Source organism: Hyla sarda, unplaced genomic scaffold (assembly GCF_029499605.1).
Source record: "Hyla sarda isolate aHylSar1 unplaced genomic scaffold, aHylSar1.hap1 scaffold_1124, whole genome shotgun sequence".
Taxonomy (NCBI): Eukaryota; Metazoa; Chordata; class Amphibia; order Anura; family Hylidae; genus Hyla; species Hyla sarda.
This window is the reverse complement of record NW_026607745.1, coordinates 64821-84072: the sequence shown is the minus strand read 5'-3', so window position 1 is coordinate 84072 and position 19252 is coordinate 64821. Positions and strand designations below refer to the sequence as shown.

The window sequence follows — 19252 nt, the reverse complement described above, 5'->3', positions numbered from 1 at the left end:
CACAGGCGGGGGCTTCTGGGGTATAGTATATAGACTGACACAGGCGGGGGCTTCTGGGGTATAGTATATAGACTGACACAGGCGGGGGCTTCTGGGGTATAGTATATAGACTGACACAGGCGGGGGCTTCTGGGGTATAGTGTATAGACTGACACAGGCGGGGGCTTCTGGGATATAGTATATAGACTGACACAGGCGGGGGCTTCTGGGATATAGTATATAGACTGACACAGGCGGGGGCTTCTGGGATATAGTATATAGACTGGCACAGGCGGGGGCTTCTGGGATATAGTATATAGACTGGCACAGGCGGGGGGGCTTCTGGGATATAGTATATAGACTGACACAGGCGTGGGCTTCCTGGATATAGTATATAGACTGACACAGGCGGGGGCTTCTGGGATATAGTATATAGACTGACACAGGCGGGGGCTTCTGGGATATAGTATATAGACTGACACAGGCGGGGGCTTCTGGGATATAGTATATAGACTGACACAGGCGGGGGCTTCTCGGATATAGTATATAGACTGACACAGGCGGGGGCTTCTGGGATATAGTATATAGACTGACACAGGCGGGATGGCTTCTGGGATATAGTATATAGACTGACACAGGCGGGGGCTTCTGGGGTATAGTATATAGACTGACAGAGGCGGGGGGGCTTCTGGGATATAGTATATAGACTGACACAGGCGGGGGGCTTCTGGGATATAGTGTATAGACTGACACAGGCGGGGGCTTCTGGGATATAGTGTAGACTGACACAGGCGGGGGCTTCTGGGATATAGTGTAGACTGACACAGGCGGGGGCTTCTGGGATATAGTATATAGACTGACACAGGCGGGGGGGCTTCTGGGATATAGTATATAGACTGACACAGGCGGGGGCTTCTGGGATATAGTGTAGACTGACACAGGCGGGGGCTTCTGGGATATAGTGTATAGACTGACACAGGCGGGGGCTTCTGGGATATAGTGTATAGACTGACACAGGCGGGGGCTTCTGGGATATAGTATATAGACTGACACAGGCGGGGGCTTCTGGGATATAGTATATAGACTGACACAGGCGGGGGCTTCTGGGATATAGTATATAGACTGGCACAGGCGGGGGGGCTTCTGGGATATAGTATATAGACTGACACAGGCGGGGGCTTCTGGGATATAGTATATAGACTGACACAGGCGGGGGCTTCTGGGGTATAGTATATAGACTGACACAGGCGGGGGCTTCTGGGGTATAGTATATAGACTGACACAGGCGGGGGCTTCTGGGGTATAGTATATAGACTGACACAGGCGGGGGCTTCTGGGGTATAGTATATAGACTGACACAGGCGGGGGCTTCTGGGGTATAGTGTATAGACTGACACAGGCGGGGGCTTCTGGGATATAGTATATAGACTGACACAGGCGGGGGCTTCTGGGATATAGTATATAGACTGGCACAGGCGGGGGGGCTTCTGGGATATAGTATATAGACTGGCACAGGCGGGGGGGCTTCTGGGATATAGTATATAGACTGACACAGGCGTGGGCTTCCTGGATATAGTATATAGACTGACACAGACGGGGGCTTCTGGGATATAGTATATAGACTGACACAGGCGGGGGCTTCTGGGATATAGTATATAGACTGACACAGGCGGGGGCTTCTCGGATATAGTATATAGACTGACACAGGCGGGGGCTTCTCGGATATAGTATATAGACTGACACAGGCGGGGGCTTCTGGGATATAGTATATAGACTGACACAGGCGGGATGGCTTCTGGGATATAGTATATAGACTGACACAGGCGGGGGCTTCTGGGGTATAGTATATAGACTGACAGAGGCGGGGGGGCTTCTGGGATATAGTATATAGACTGACACAGGCGGGGGGCTTCTGGGATATAGTGTATAGACTGACACAGGCGGGGGCTTCTGGGATATAGTGTAGACTGACACAGGCGGGGGCTTCTGGGATATAGTGTAGACTGACACAGGCGGGGGCTTCTGGGATATAGTATATAGACTGACACAGGCGGGGGGGCTTCTGGGATATAGTATATAGACTGACACAGACGGGGGCTTCTGGGATATAGTATATAGACTGACACAGGCGGGGGCTTCTGGGATATAGTATATAGACTGACACAGGCGGGGGCTTCTGGGATATAGTATATAGACTGACACAGGCGGGGGCTTCTGGGATATTGTATATAGACTGACACAGGCGGGGGCTTCTGGGATATAGTATATAGACTGACACAGGCGGGATGGCTTCTGGGATATAGTATATAGACTGACACAGGCGGGGGCTTCTGGGGTATAGTATATAGACTGACAGAGGCGGGGGGGCTTCTGGGATATAGTATATAGACTGACACAGGCGGGGGGCTTCTGGGATATAGTGTATAGACTGACAGACGGGGGCTTCTGGGATATAGTATATAGACTGACACAGGCGTGGGCTTCTGGGATATAGTATATAGACTGACACAGGTGGGGGCTTCTGGGATATAGTGTATAGACTGACACAGGCGGGGGCTTCTGGGATATAGTGTATAGACTGACACAGGCGGGGGCTTCTGGGATATAGTATATAGACTGACACAGGCGGGGGGGGGGGCTTCTGGGGTATAGTATATAGACTGACACAGGCGGGGGCTTCTGGGATATAGTATATAGACTGACACAGGTGGGGGGCTTATGGGATATAGTATATAGACTGACACAGGTGGGGGCTTCTGGGAGATAGTATATAGACTGACACAGGCGGGGGCTTCTGGGATATAGTATATAGACTGACACAGGCGGGGGCTTCTGGGATATAGTGTATAGACTGACACAGGCGGGGGCTTCTGGGGTATAGTATATAGACTGACACAGGCGGGGGCTTCTGGGATATAGTATATAGACTGACAGAGCCGGGGGCTTCTGGGATATAGTGTATAGACTGACACAGGCGGGGGCTTCTGGGATATAGTGTATAGACTGACACAGGCGGGGGCTTCTGGGATATAGTATATAGACTGACACAGGCGGGGGCTTCTGGGATATAGTGTATAGACTGACACAGGCGGGGGCTTCTGGGATATAGTGTATAGACTGACACAGCCGGGGGCTTCTGGGATATAGTGTATAGACTGACACAGGCGGGATGGCTTCTGGGATATAGTATATAGACTGACACAGGCGGGGGCTTCTGGGGTATAGTGTATAGACTGACACAGGCGGGGGCTTCTGGGATATAGTATATAGACTGACACAGGCGGGGGCTTCTGGGATATAGTGTATAGACTGACACAGGCGGGGGCTTCTGGGATATAGTATATAGACTGACACAGGCGGGGGCTTCTGGGATATAGTATATAGACTGACACAGGCGGGATGGCTTCTGGGATATAGTATATAGACTGACACAGGCGGGGGCTTCTGGGATATAGTGTATAGACTGACACAGGTGGGGGCTTCTGGGATATAGTATATAGACTGACACAGGCGGGGGCTTCTGGGATATAGTATATAGACTGACACAGGCGGGGGCTTCTGGGATATAGTGTATAGACTGACACAGGCGGGGGCTTCTGGGGTATAGTATATAGACTGACACAGGCGGGGGCTTCTGGGATATAGTATATAGACTGACACAGGCGGGGGCTTCTGGGATATAGTATATAGACTGACACAGGCGGGGGCTTCTGGGGTATAGTATATAGACTGACACAGGCGGGGGCTTCTGGGATATAGTATATAGACTGACACAGGCGGGGGCTTCTGGGATATAGTATATAGACTGACACAGGCGGGGGCTTCTGGGATATAGTATATAGACTGACACAGGCGGGGGCTTCTGGGGTATAGTATATAGACTGACACAGGCGGGGGCTTCTAGGATACATTGTGGGCTGTAACCGGGTGATGATACTACACATGGACGCCATCAGCATTCCTCTGTGTACAGCATTAGTAATGGATGGAATGGCCGCCATCACTGTAGTGGGGGGAAGTGTATGGGAAATAGCAGGTGGCTGAGGGGGATCCTGACTTTTATCCTGTATTATACTCCAGAGCTGCACTCACTTTATACATCACCTTACTTTTCCTGGGTGTATGTCAAATGTATCCATGGGGCTCCACTCACCGATAGGCACTGTAGGTAGTGTGTACCTATATATGGGGGGATGAAGGGGAGAAGAAGGGATAGTGGTGGAGGAGGGGAGGGGTACAGATGGGTGAATGCGAGGGGATGTAGGTAAAAAAAAAAAGACTTTTTTTCCCCTGTTATTATTATTTTGTATTACTTTCCCTTTAAGGACCGGCCCCCATTGTATTGGAAAGCTGCTTGTATTGAGGGACATATATGTAAGTTTCCCAGGAGTCTGTGGGGGAGATTTATCAAAACCTGTGCAGAGGTAAAGTTGTCCATAGCAACCAATCAGATCGCTTCTTTCATTTTGAAGAGGCCTTTTTAAATATAAAAGAAGCGATCTGATTGGTTGCTATGGGCAACTTTACCTCTGCACAGGTTTTGATAAATCTCCCCGTGTCCTTATGACTGAATTCCGCCTCTGTCAGCGGCTTTGTGATGATCCCGAATAGCAACAGGAGAATACAGCAGCACCCTGCTAGCACAAAGATATAGATGAAACATGAGTATATAGATAAAACATGAGTATATAGATAGAACATGAAAAGCTATACAGCTGTAATGCAATAAATGAAGATATGAAACTGTCACACTGGGACTTCTAAAGATAAACGTCATTTGTGACAACATGGCCCCTCACATTGTAGGCTTCTCATAGTTTGGACTCTAGTGGTAGGCAGATGCAGGAGCCTAGAGAAGCTGGATACACGGTCATGGCTATAGCAGGACTTGGCACCAAACTTTCCAAGCCCTTTTGAATGTTAGATGTTTGCCCAGTTTATGCAGGTATAGTGGTTATCTCCCTATGATGTCATGTATCGTCATGTCCTCTATCGCTGTGTCTCTCACATTTCCTCATGTCGTATCCTTCTTTTCTCTTTCAGGTGGAATCTGCATAGGGCGCTGGGGAGGGAGGCAGGGGAGCTGCAGACACGTTCCGCAGCTCCAGGGGTGCCATCACCTGCCATGATATCGGCTGCCCCGCTCTATGGTGGTGTGCACAACTGGACCAGTGCCGACCGTGTGCGTATGTGTGGCATCAACGAGGACAGGTAAGAGTTACACCAGCTATTCCCAACCTTGATGCCTGACCTCCTACACTTTTCTTTCTCCAAGAACTGCTGCTGTAAGACCCTGTTCACACAACAGAATTTTACTCTGCTTTCGTTGCAAATCCACTTTAAAACTGCATCTTTTGCTTCTAAATGTCCTGGATTTACTTAAAGATGACTCTCCTGCAGAATGGGCTAATCCGTCTCCTGGCAGCCTGACGTGTCCCTGGTCTCTATTTCAGATCTGCATTGGAAATATCCATACTGTTAAAATCTGCATGTGCAAAAAAAGGGATTAAAACGTGTTTCTGCATGGATGCTCCTGGATTGCTAAGACATGGATTGGCACCATTGTATGGAGCTGATCCACATTTAAAACTGTGGCTGAATCTGTGGCTTTCAGATTCAAAATTTGTGTCAGAAATCTAAGAATAAGTTGTTTTGCTGTTACCTCTAAGAGACAACATGGTGAATGACCGGGGGTGGGGGGGGGGCTATAAGGCCTGTGATGTCATATAACAGGTGTCTGAGCTATACTGCTATCTCACTGTGATGTCATATAACAGGTGTCTGAGCTGTACTGCTATCTCACTGTGATGTCATATATAACAGGTGTCTGAGCTGTACTGTTATCTCACTGTGATGTCATATATAACAGGTGTCTGAGTTATACTGCTATCTCACTGTGATGTCATATAACAGGTGTCTGAGCTGTACTGCTATCTCACTGTGATGTCATATATAACAGGTGTCTGAGCTATACTGCTATCTCACTGTGATGTCATATATAACAGGTGTCTGAGCTGTACTGTTATCTCACTGTGATGTCATATATAACAGGTGTCTGAGTTATACTGCTATCTCACTATGATGTCATATATAACAGGTGTCTGAGCTGTACTGCTATCTCACTGTGATGTCATATATAACAGGTGTCTGAGCTATACTGCTATCTCACTGTGATGTCATATATAACAGGTATCTGAGCTGTACTGATATCTCACTGTGATGTCATATATAACAGGTGTCTGAGCGATACTGTTCTCACTGTAATGTCATATATAACAGGTGTCTGAGCTGTACTGTTATCTCACTGTGATGTCATATATAACAGGTGTCTGAGCTGTACTGCTATCTCACTGTGATGTCATATATAACAGGTGTCTGAGCTGTACTGTTATCTCACTGTAATGTCATATATAACAGGTGTCTGAGCTGTACTGCTATCTCACTGTGATGTCATATATAACAGGTGTCTGAGCTGTGCTGTTATCTCACTGTGATGTCATATATAACAGGTGTCTGAGCTGTACTGCTATCTCACTGTGATGTAATATAGAACAGGTGTCTGAGCTGTACTGCTATCTCACTGTGATGTCATATATAACAGGTGTCTGAGCTATACTGCTATCTCACTGTGATGTCATATATAACAGGTGTCTGAGCTATACTGCTATCTCACTGTGATGTCATATATAACAGGTGTCTGAGCTGTACTGCTATCTCACTGTGATGTCATATATAACAGGTGTCTGAGCTGTACTGCTATCTCACTGTGATGTCATATATAACAGGTGTCTGAGCTGTACTGCTATCTCACTGTGATGTCATATATAACAGGTGTCTGAGCTGTGCTGCTATCTCACTGTGATGTCATATATAACAGGTGTCTGAGCTGTGCTGCTATCTCACTGTGATGTCATATATAACAGGTGTCTGAGCTGTACTGTTATCTCACTGTGATGTCATATATAACAGGTGTCTGAGCTATACTGCTATCTCACTGTGATGTCATATATAACAGATGTCTGAGCTATACTGCTATCTCACTGTGATGTCATATATAACAGGTGTCTGAGCTATACTGCTATCTCACTGTGATGTCATATAAAACAGGTGTCTGAGCTATACTGCTATCTCACTGTGATGTCATATAAAACAGGTGTCTGAGCTGTACTGCTATCTCACTGTGATGTCATATATAACAGGTGTCTGAGCTGTACTGTTATCTCACTGTGATGTCATATATAACAGGTGTCTGAGCTGTACTGTTATCTCACTGTGATGTCATATATAACAGGTGTCTGAGCTGTGCTGCTATCTCACTGTGATGTCATATATAACAGGTGTCTGAGCTGTACTGCTATCTCACTGTGATGTCATATAAAACAGGTGTCTGAGCTATACTGCTATCTCACTGTGATGTCATATATAACAGGTGTCTGAGCTATACTGCTACCTCACTGTGATGTCATATAAAACAGGTGTCTGAGCTGTACTGTTATCTCACTGTGATGTCATATATAACAGGTGTCTGAGCTGTGCTGCTATCTCACTGTGATGTCATATATAACAGGTGTCTGAGCTGTACTGTTATCTCACTGTGATGTCATATATAACAGGTGTCTGAGCTGTACTGTTCTCACTGTGATGCCATATATAACAGGTGTCTGAGCTGTACTGCTATCTCAGTGTGATGTAATATATAACAGGTGTCTGAGCTATACTGCTATCTCACTGTGATGTCATATATAACAGGTGTCTGAGCTGTACTGTTATCTCACTGTGATGTCATATATAACAGGTGTCTGAGCTGTACTGCTATCTCACTGTGATGTCATATATAACAGGTGTCTGAGCTGTACTGCTATCTCACTGTGATGTCATATATAACAGGTGTCTGAGCTGTACTGTTATCTCACTGTGATGTCATATATAACAGGTGTCTGAGCTGTACTGTTATCTCACTGTGATGTCATATATAACAGGTGTCTGAGCTATACTGCTATCTCACTGTGATGTCATATATAACAGGTGTCTGAGCTATACTGCTATCTCACTGTGATGTCATATATAACAGGTGTCTGAGCTGTACTGCTATCTCACTGTGATGTCATATATAACAGTTGTCTGAGCTGTACTGTTATCTCACTGTGATGTAATATATAACAGGTGTCTGAGCTGTACTGCTATCTCACTGTGATGTCATATATAACAGGTGTCTGAGCTATCTCACTGTGATGTCATATATAACAGGTGTCTGAGCTGTACTGTTATCTCACTGTGATGTCATATATAACAGGTGTCTGAGCTGTACTGTTATCTCACTGTGATGTCATATATAACAGGTGTCTGAGCTGTACTGTTATCTCACTGTGATGTCATATATAACAGGTGTCTGAGCTGTACTGTTATCTCACTGTGATGTCATATATAACAGGTGTCTGAGCTGTACTGCTATCTCACTGTGATGTCATATATAACAGGTGTCTGAGCTATACTGCTATCTCACTGTGATGTCATATATAACAGGTGTCTGAGCTATACTGCTATCTCACTGTGATGTCATATATAACAGGTGTCTGAGCTATCTCACTGTGATGTCATATATAACAGGTGTCTGAGCTGTACTGTTATCTCACTGTGATGTCATATATAACAGGTGTCTGAGCTGTACTGTTATCTCACTGTGATGTCATATATAACAGGTGTCTGAGCTGTGCTGCTATCTCACTGTGATGTCATATATAACAGATGTCTGAGCTGTACTGTTATCTCACTGTGATGTCATATATAACAGGTGTCTGAGCTATACTGTTATCTCACTGTGATGTCCATATATAACAGGTGTCTGAGCTGTACTGTTATCTCACTGTAATGTCATATATAACAGGTGTCTGAGCTGTACTGCTATCTCACTGTGATGTAATATATAACAGGTGTCTGAGCTGTACTGCTATCTCACTGTGATGTCATATATAACAGGTGTCTGAGCTGTACTGTTATCTCACTGTGATGTCCATATATAACAGGTGTCTGAGCTGTACTGTTATCTCACTGTGATGCCATATATAACAGGTGTCTGAGCTGTACTGCTATCTCACTGTGATGTCATATATAACAGGTGTCTGAGCTGTACTGTTATCTCACTGTGATGTCATATATAACAGGTGTCTGAGCTGTACTGTTATCTCACTGTGATGTCATATATAACAGGTGTCTGAGCTATACTGCTATCTCACTGTGATGTCATATATAACAGGTGTCTGAGCTGTACTGTTATCTCACTGTGATGTCATATATAACAGGTGTCTGAGCTATACTGTTATCTCACTGTGATGTCATATATAACAGGTGTCTGAGCTGTACTGTTATCTCACTGTGATGTCATATATAACAGGTGTCTGAGCTGTACTGTTATCTCACTGTGATGTCATATATAACAGGTGTCTGAGCTGTACTGTTATCTCACTGTGATGTCATATATAACAGGTGTCTGAGCTGTACTGTTATCTCACTGTGATGTCATATATAACAGGTGTCTGAGCTGTACTGTTATCTCACTGTGATGTCATATATAACAGGTGTCTGAGCTATACTGCTATCTCACTGTGATGTCATATATAACAGGTGTCTGAGCTGTACTGTTATCTCACTGTGATGTCATATATAACAGGTGTCTGAGCTGTACTGTTATCTCACTGTGATGTCATATATAACAGATGTCTGAGCTGTACTGTTATCTCACTGTGATGTCATATAAAACAGGTGTCTGAGCTGTACTGCTATCTCACTGTGATGTCATATATAACAGGTGTCTGAGCTGTACTGTTATCTCACTGTGATGTCATATATAACAGGTGTCTGAGCTGTACTGTTATCTCACTGTGATGTCATATATAACAGATGCCTGAGCTGTACTGTTATCTCACTGTGATGTCATATATAACAGGTGTCTGAGCTGTACTGTTATCTCACTGTGATGTCATATATAACAGGTGTCTGAGCTGTACTGCTATCTCACTGTGATGTCATATATAACAGATGTCTGAGCTGTACTGTTATCTCACTGTGATGTCATATATAACAGGTGTCTGAGCTGTACTGTTATCTCACTGTGATGTCATATATAACAGGTGTCTGAGCTATACTGCTATCTCACTGTGATGTCATATAAAACAGGTGTCTGAGCTATACTGCTATCTCACTGTGATGTCATATATAACAGGTGTCTGAGCTATACTGCTATCTCACTGTGATGTCATATAAAACAGGTGTCTGAGCTGTACTGTTATCTCACTGTGATGTCATATATAACAGGTGTCTGAGCTGTGCTGCTATCTCACTGTGATGTCATATATAACAGGTGTCTGAGCTGTGCTGTTATCTCACTGTGATGTCATATATAACAGGTGTCTGAGCTGTACTGTTATCTCACTGTGATGTCATATATAACAGGTGTCTGAGCTGTACTGTTATCTCACTGTGATGTCATATATAACAGGTGTCTGAGCTGTACTGCTATCTCACTGTGATGTCATATATAACAGATGTCTGAGCTGTACTGTTATCTCACTGTGATGTCATATATAACAGGTGTCTGAGCTGTACTGTTATCTCACTGTGATGTCATATATAACAGGTGTCTGAGCTATACTGCTATCTCACTGTGATGTCATATATAACAGGTGTCTGAGCTGTACTGTTATCTCACTGTGATGTCCATATATAACAGGTGTCTGAGCTATACTGTTATCTCACTGTGATGTCATATATAACAGATGTCTGAGCTGTACTGCTATCTCACTGTGATGTCATATATAACAGGTGTCTGAGCTATACTGCTATCTCACTGTGATGTCATATATAACAGGTGTCTGAGCTGTACTGTTATCTCACTGTGATGTCATATATAACAGGTGTCTGAGCTGTACTGCTATCTCACTGTGATGTCATATATAACAGGTGTCTGAGCTGTACTGCTATCTCACTGTGATGTCATATATAACAGGTGTCTGAGCTGTACTGTTATCTCACTGTGATGTCATATATAACAGATGTCTGAGCTGTACTGTTATCTCACTGTGATGTCATATATAACAGGTGTCTGAGCTGTACTGTTATCTCACTGTGATGTCATATATAACAGGTGTCTGAGCTATACTGCTATCTCACTGTGATGTCATATATAACAGGTGTCTGAGCTATACTGCTATCTCACTGTGATGTCATATATAACAGGTGTCTGAGCTATACTGCTATCTCACTGTGATGTCATATATAACAGGTGTCTGAGCTATACTGTTATCTCACTGTGATGTCATATATAACAGGTGTCTGAGCTGTACTGTTATCTCACTGTGATGTCATATATAACAGGTGTCTGAGCTGTACTGTTATCTCACTGTGATGTCATATATAACAGGTGCCTGAGCTGTACTGTTATCTCACTGTGATGTCATATATAACAGGTGTCTGAGCTGTACTGTTATCTCACTGTGATGTCATATATAACAGGTGTCTGAGCTGTACTGCTATCTCACTGTGATGTCATATATAACAGGTGTCTGAGCTGTGCTGCTATCTCACTGTGATGTCATATAACAGGTGTCTGAGCTATACTGTTATCTCACTGTGATGTCATATATAACAGGTGTCTGAGCTGTACTGCTATCTCACTGTGATGTCATATATAACAGGTGTCTGAGCTATCTCACTGTGATGTCATATATAACAGGTGTCTGAGCTGTACTGTTATCTCACTGTGATGTCATATATAACAGGTGTCTGAGCTGTATTGTTATCTCACTGTGATGTCATATATAACAGGTGTCTGAGCTGTGCTGTTATCTCACTGTGATGTCATATATAACAGGTGTCTGAGCTGTACTGTTATCTCACTGTGATGTCATATATAACAGGTGTCTGAGCTATCTCACTGTGATGTCATATATAACAGGTGTCTGAGCTATACTGCTATCTCACTGTGATGTCATATATAACAGGTGTCTGAGCTGTACTGCTATCTCACTGTGATGTCATATATAACAGGTGTCTGAGCTGTGCTGCTATCTCACTGTGATGTCATATATAACAGGTGTCTGAGCTGTACTGTTATCTCACTGTGATGTCATATATAACAGGTGTCTGAGCTATACTGCTATCTCACTGTGATGTCATATATAACAGGTGTCTGAGCTATACTGCTATCTCACTGTGATGTCATATATAACAGATGTCTGAGCTGTACTGCTATCTCACTGTGATGTCATATATAACAGGTGTCTGAGCTGTACTGTTATCTCACTGTGATGTCATATATAACAGGTGTCTGAGCTGTACTGCTATCTCACTGTGATGTCATATATAACAGGTGTCTGAGCTGTACTGTTATCTCACTGTGATGTCATATATAACAGATGTCTGAGCTGTACTGTTATCTCACTGTGATGTCATATATAACAGGTGTCTGAGCTGTACTGTTATCTCACTGTGATGTCATATATAACAGGTGTCTGAGCTGTACTGCTATCTCACTGTGATGTCATATATAACAGGTGTCTGAGCTGTACTGTTATCTCACTGTGATGTCATATATAACAGGTGTCTGAGCTGTACTGTTATCTCACTGTGATGTCATATATAACAGGTGCCTGAGCTGTACTGTTATCTCACTGTGATGTCATATATAACAGGTGTCTGAGCTGTACTGTTATCTCACTGTGATGTCATATATAACAGGTGTCTGAGCTGTACTGCTATCTCACTGTGATGTCATATATAACAGGTGTCTGAGCTGTGCTGCTATCTCACTGTGATGTCATATATAACAGATGTCTGAGCTGTACTGTTATCTCACTGTGATCTCATATATAACAGGTGTCTGAGCTGTACTGTTATCTCACTGTGATGTCATATATAACAGGTGTCTGAGCTATACTGCTATCTCACTGTGATGTCATATATAACAGGTGTCTGAGCTGTACTGCTATCTCACTGTGATGTCATATATAACAGGTGTCTGAGCTGTGCTGTTATCTCACTGTGATGTCATATATAACAGGTGTCTGAGCTATACTGCTATCTCACTGTGATGTCATATATAACAGGTGTCTGAGCTGTACTGCTATCTCACTGTGATGTCATATATAACAGGTGTCTGAGCTATACTGTTATCTCACTGTGATGTCATATATAACAGGTGTCTGAGCTGTACTGCTATCTCACTGTGATGTCATATATAACAGGTGTCTGAGCTGTACTGTTATCTCACTGTGATGTCATATATAACAGGTGTCTGAGCTGTACTGTTATCTCACTGTGATGTCATATATAACAGGTGTCTGAGCTGTACTGTTATCTCACTGTGATGTCATATATAACAGGTGTCTGAGCTGTACTGCTATCTCACTGTGATGTCATATATAACAGATGTCTGAGCTATACTGCTATCTCACTGTGATGTCATATATAACAGGTGTCTGAGCTGTACTGCTATCTCACTGTGATGTCATATATAACAGGTGTCTGAGCTGTGCTGTTATCTCACTGTGATGTCATATATAACAGGTGTCTGAGCTGTACTGCTATCTCACTGTGATGTCATATATAACAGGTGTCTGAGCTGTGCTGCTATCTCACTGTGATGTCATATATAACAGGTGTCTGAGCTGTACTGTTATCTCACTGTGATGTCATATATAACAGGTGTCTGAGCTGTACTGTTATCTCACTGTGATGTCATATATAACAGGTGTCTGAGTTATACTGCTATCTCACTATGATGTCATATATAACAGGTGTCTGAGCTGTACTGTTATCTCACTGTGATGTTATATATAACAGGTGTCTGAGCTGTACTGCTATCTCACTGTGATGTCATATAACAGGTGTCTGAGCTATACTGTTATCTCACTGTGATGTCATATATAACAGGTGTCTGAGCTGTACTGCTATCTCACTGTGATGTCATATATAACAGGTGTCTGAGCTGTACTGTTATCTCACTGTGATGTCATATATAACAGGTGTCTGAGCTGTACTGCTATCTCACTGTGATGTCATATATAACAGGTGTCTGAGCTGTACTGCTATCTCACTGTGATGTCATATATAACAGGTGTCTGAGCTGTACTGCTATCTCACTGTGATGTCATATATAACAGGTGTCTGAGCTGTACTGTTATCTCACTGTGATGTCATATATAACAGGTGTCTGAGCTATACTGCTATCTCACTGTGATGTCATATATAACAGGTGTCTGAGCTGTGCTGCTATCTCACTGTGATGTCATATATAACAGGTGTCTGAGCTGTGCTGCTATCTCACTGTCATGTACTCTTTGGTTCTGGACAGGAGGACGGCACTGTCTGATGAGGAGTCCAAGTCTAACAGCGCCCAGCACCTGGGATCCGAAGAGCGTTGTGTGAGCAGTATCCTCTCCAAGGTAAGGCTGCATTCACACACAAAATTGTTACTCAGATGTTGTTACTTCAAAAATACTGCATTCATGTGAAACGGGGGAAATTATCATCAACTTCTGTGTAAATGTGGACGTCGCCCAAATTTATCAAAATGGTAAACTTTCTTAGATAGTAAGGTTTCAAAGTGTGGTCCAAGCTGGAGTGAGGTGCACAATTTGTGACAATTATAAATAAATCAGTGAATCAGTGAACCCTGCAGAAGTCAAAGCACATTTAAAGAACGCGGAAGCCGCTTGAAAGTTTTGTTTGTGCAAAAATTTGCAGCAAATGTACACAAAAAGCTTATCCAACCCCCCCCCCACCCCATGTATGGTAACATCTACATACACATCATTTTGTTATCTGTAGTTTTTGTTGATGTGTAGACTTTTTTGATGTGAGCAGTAGGGGTTAATAAGTCCGACATCCCCATTAAGAAGGAGTTTCATAAGCCCCTGTAGGTGACCATTGTTTTTCTATGTCTTCTTATCCACTCTTTCCTTTCTATAAATTCCAGCAGTGCTCCCCTATCTTGTGGTGTGCACCTTGCTGTTCGTTCTGGGTTCCATATTGGTTCATGAATAACATGACAACATTCCGGTAAAGTGGTAGGATCTCTGGAAGCCTCCATAACAAACCTTGTGTGTATTATAATTGTGATTGTTAATAGTTTTGACATTTTATTAATTCTAATGATAATTTATCAAAACAAAAGCAGCTGAATAGAATATTGTGACGTCACCCCGGTTGACTCCTCGTATTGGCATCTGCAGGGAGTTTATTTACCATCGATGGTTACATATAGGACATCTTTCACTGACGCGACAACCTGTTAGAGCCTGATAGTAAGCTGAAAAGTGATAAAAAAAACTGGTGGGTTAAGGTTTCACGGAGACCCTGACAGCATTAAGTTACCTGAGGGTGTTAAACTTCAGCTGCATTCTGGTAAATTCCACGAATTCTAATGTGTTTTCTTTTCTGTTTTAGGTGGCTTTAATACCTGCAACCAACCAAAGTGATGCCCTGATGCTGCAGGACATTGGTGCTACACAGGTGGAGACTGGGCAAAAACCGGAGGATAAACCACCAGACGGCACAGAACCAGAGCAAGCAGGCCCATTGTCTAAAGCTTGTAATAATGTGTCGCCGCCCGAGGGCAAAGCCACCACAAACATGTCTGACACTTCTGTCCAAGCAGCTTCAAGCAGACACAGTAAGAAAGCAGAACCTTCAAGGGCCCTGACGGAAGAGAAAGCTGCAGGGCCCGAGCACTCTGCCGCTCAGGCCATTGATGCTGATGGAAAGCAAAAGACTGTCCTGGGCCCCGGATTACAAATCACAGGTCAATCTGTAGACACTTCACATGCTGTCGTTTCCTCTGGGTTTCCCTTTACTATGAGCAGAATCTGCTTTTCCACCACTCAGGTCCCCAATGTGCAGAAGCTTCCTCTGTCTTTTCCACCCGGTGCCGTATTGACACAGAGCCAACCCCTAGTTTACATCCCACCTCCCAACTGTGGGCAGCCCCTCAGTGTAACTACCTTACCCACCACATTTGGAGTGACGTCGACTCTGACCCTTCCCATCATGCCCAGCTGCTTGACGGAGAGATGCCTCCTGCAGGCACCTTCAGAACTGCAGTCACACACTTTTGCTTCGACTCTGGGAAGGCCCTTGGCCTCTGATCCTAAAATGGTCCCTGCAGAGTTGACTAAACCAGCAAGCATGGCAGCCCCTACTGTATCACTTACGAACAGCAATAGTTTGGCCACTAAAGTGGACAGTTCTTCTGTCTGCACTGATACATGCACCCCCACCCTGTCAGCTCTACAGACTCTCTCTGCACACCCCACACTTCCAGTGGTTAGTGTGAACCCTGTCACCATAGCTTCCTATTCCAGAACGCCTAATACAGAGCCACAAAATGATTCCTCTTCATCATCCTCTGTTTCCCCATTAAAGTCTCCGCCGCAGCTCGAAAGGGAGATGATCTCTCCTCAAGACTCTTATGAAATGCCTTTGGATTTGTCCTCTAAATCTCACCGCCATAAACACGCTCCATCTAACCAACGTAAAACTCCACCTATGCCAGTGTTAACCCCGGTGCATACCAGTGGAAAAGCCTCCTTGTCTACCGTTCTGTCCCGGTCTGACTGTAGCACGCAGAGTCCTGCCCCAATCAGTTTCACCAGCAACAGTGTTAACCAGAATCTTCGAGGAGTATCTCCATTGGTAATGTTCCCAGAATATTTAAGAAATGGGGATCCGGTGTCGTCACAGATAGTCGGAGCATCGGGATCGTGGATTAAAAATTCTGCTGCTGTTATTAGTACCATACCTGGTACTTATGTAGGGGTGGCAAACCCAGTGCCTGCCTCTCTGTTGTTGAACAAAGACTCTAGCTTGAGCCTTAGCACAGACTCCCGACATTTAGCAAAACAGGAGCCAATCTCGATTGTTGACCAGGGAGAGCCAAAGAACTCAGGGTCATGTGGCAAGAAAAATAGCCAGACCAGTGTAGATGGCCAGCAGCCCACAGAGAAGCGACATCTTCACGGACGTCCTATAGCAGTAAACTCTCTATGTTCTTCAACGGACTGGACGTTATCTGGACATGGGACGGTGCACCCGAAATGTCCCTTAAATGGGAAACCCAGCAATTCTCAGGTTCTGCCAGTTAGTTGGTCTCCATACCATCAGACGTCAGTGCTGTCTATTGGCATACCAGCCACAGGCACACTCCATCCAAACCAAGGTTCGCATCCCAGACTTCCCATCGGTGAGTTCACTTTGTATTCCAGCATTCTTCCAGCAGAATCAAAGGTGATGCCTCAGAAGAGCGTAGGAGATTCTACATTAAGTACTCAGCAGAAGACTACGCCAGCAGTGACTCACGAGCATGACCTGCTGGCAAAAGCAAGGACTTGTGAATCTGTTTCTAAGTCTAGGAAATCTCATACTAATAAAACTTTGCTTGCACCAAAACCTGCTGCAGGAAACACTGCTTTATACCTTCAGTCAGGCGTGGCTGACAAAGGGGACAGCACTGCAGATGGTAAGCAAGCAGCTGAGGGTAGCCCCACTATAAGTAAACCCTCCAACAAGCAGAACTGCAAGGACAATAAGATCCGACCACCAAAGTTGAGTTGCAGTCGAAAGATATTTGGAGACACAAAGCCAAAAAACAAAGTACTTGCCTCCTACATGACCAATGACCCAGTTTCGGTGGCTCCAAGAAAAGACAGTGGTCATACTTTCCCTTCACTGAGTCGGGACATCAGCAAAAAGGACGCAAAAGGCGATGGTTCACAGGATCAGCCTGGGCATCGCAAGCGCAGCCACAAAAAAGCACATGATCCCGTAGACACTCAGCATTGTGTGCAGGAGGTAGACTTAAGCAAAGTCAAAATTGAGAGGGTAGACGATGATGAGAACTTTGGCTATTTGCCATCATGGTCACCTGTAGAAATGCCACCAATCACCAAAGTCAAGGCTAAGGTTAAGAAAGAGCCAGGTTTACGAGGTCGGGGTAAGTGTCTGGAAGAGATCACACCTACAACGCCAGCACAGCAGAAGTTCAAGTGTAAAGCTAAAGAAAAAGATAAAGACGCAAAGAAATGTTTACAGGAACTTCCGAAGAGAAAGGTGAGTGTGAGTGGATGTTAGCATGTTTCCTGTTAAAGGTCCTAATGAGGTTTAGGGGATTTATTTACCTCATAACTAGTTGATTAGCCTTGGGAGTCTACTGGCAACTCTTTTAATCCTTACAATGAGGTGAGCAGCCCTTGGTTTGGAGATATGTTTGCCTTTATTTGTAGGACTTGACAGATCTGTTATTTTATTGGGATTTCTGAACCAAGAAGTGTAATTGTGGTACAGTGGTAAATCAGGTATGAGAGATGGTGAGCAAAAATACAAGGAGACGTATAGAGGGGGTCACTAAGGAAACAGGGAGGATGAATCATGTAAGGAGAAAGACTCATGGCCCTATTGTCATCTATGGTGCTAGAGCTGGCCATACACTTAAGAGTTTAGAGATTGCCTAAATGGCTGAAGCCCAGACCAGATCACAGCAGTGACCGACTATGACTGATCAACATACCATCAATGTAGCCCGGACCACAGATCACAGCAAAGACCAACCATGACTGATCTACATCTCATCAATGGAGCCCAGACCACAGATCACAGCAGAGACCGACCATGACTGATTACATTCCATCAATGGAGTCCAGACCAAAATCACAGCAGAGACTGACCATGACTGATCTACATCCCATCAATGGAGCCCAGACCACAGATCATAGCAGAGACCGACCATGACAGACCTACATTTCATCAATGGAGTCCAGACCACAGATCAAAGCAGAGACCGACCATAACTGACCTATATTCCATCAATGGAGTCCAGATCACAGCAGAGGCCGACCATGACTGACTGATCTACATCCCATCAATGGAGCCCAGACCACAGAAGAGACCGGCCATGACTGACTGATCTACATCCCATCAATGGAGCCCAGACCACTGATCACAGCAGAGACCGACCATGACTGATCTGCATCCCATCAATGGAGCCCAGACCACAGATCCCAGCAGAGACCGACTCCATCAATGGAGTCCAAACCACTAATCACAGCAGAGACCGACCATGACTGCTCTACATCCCATCAATGGATCCCAGACCACTGATCACAGCAGAGGCCTACCATGACTGATCTACATCCCATCAATGGAGCTCAGACCACAGATCCCAGCAGAGACAGACTCCATCAATGGAGCTCAGACCACGGATCACAGCAGAGACCGACCATGACTG

General features: G+C 44.4%; 1 protein-coding gene across 3 annotated transcripts in view; it reads left to right on the top strand.

Moving 5' to 3' along the window:
• Positions 1–4512: 4512 nt before the first annotated feature.
• BCORL1 (BCL6 corepressor like 1) overlaps positions 4513–19252 on the top strand; it is a 78605-nt gene continuing 63865 nt past the window's right edge. Inside the window, exons 1-4 of one of the 3 annotated variants that reach the window (XM_056551617.1) lie at positions 4513–4924; positions 5023–5190; positions 14327–14417; positions 15421–18078. In XM_056551617.1, the coding sequence (XP_056407592.1) occupies positions 5105–5190; positions 14327–14417; positions 15421–18078 (2835 nt within the window). In that variant the 5' untranslated portion in view covers positions 4513–4924; positions 5023–5104. Of the gene's footprint in view, positions 4925–4946; positions 5191–14326; positions 14418–15420; positions 18079–19252 lie in introns of those variants that run through there. The other 2 variants (XM_056551615.1, XM_056551616.1) reach the window with 2 other exon arrangements.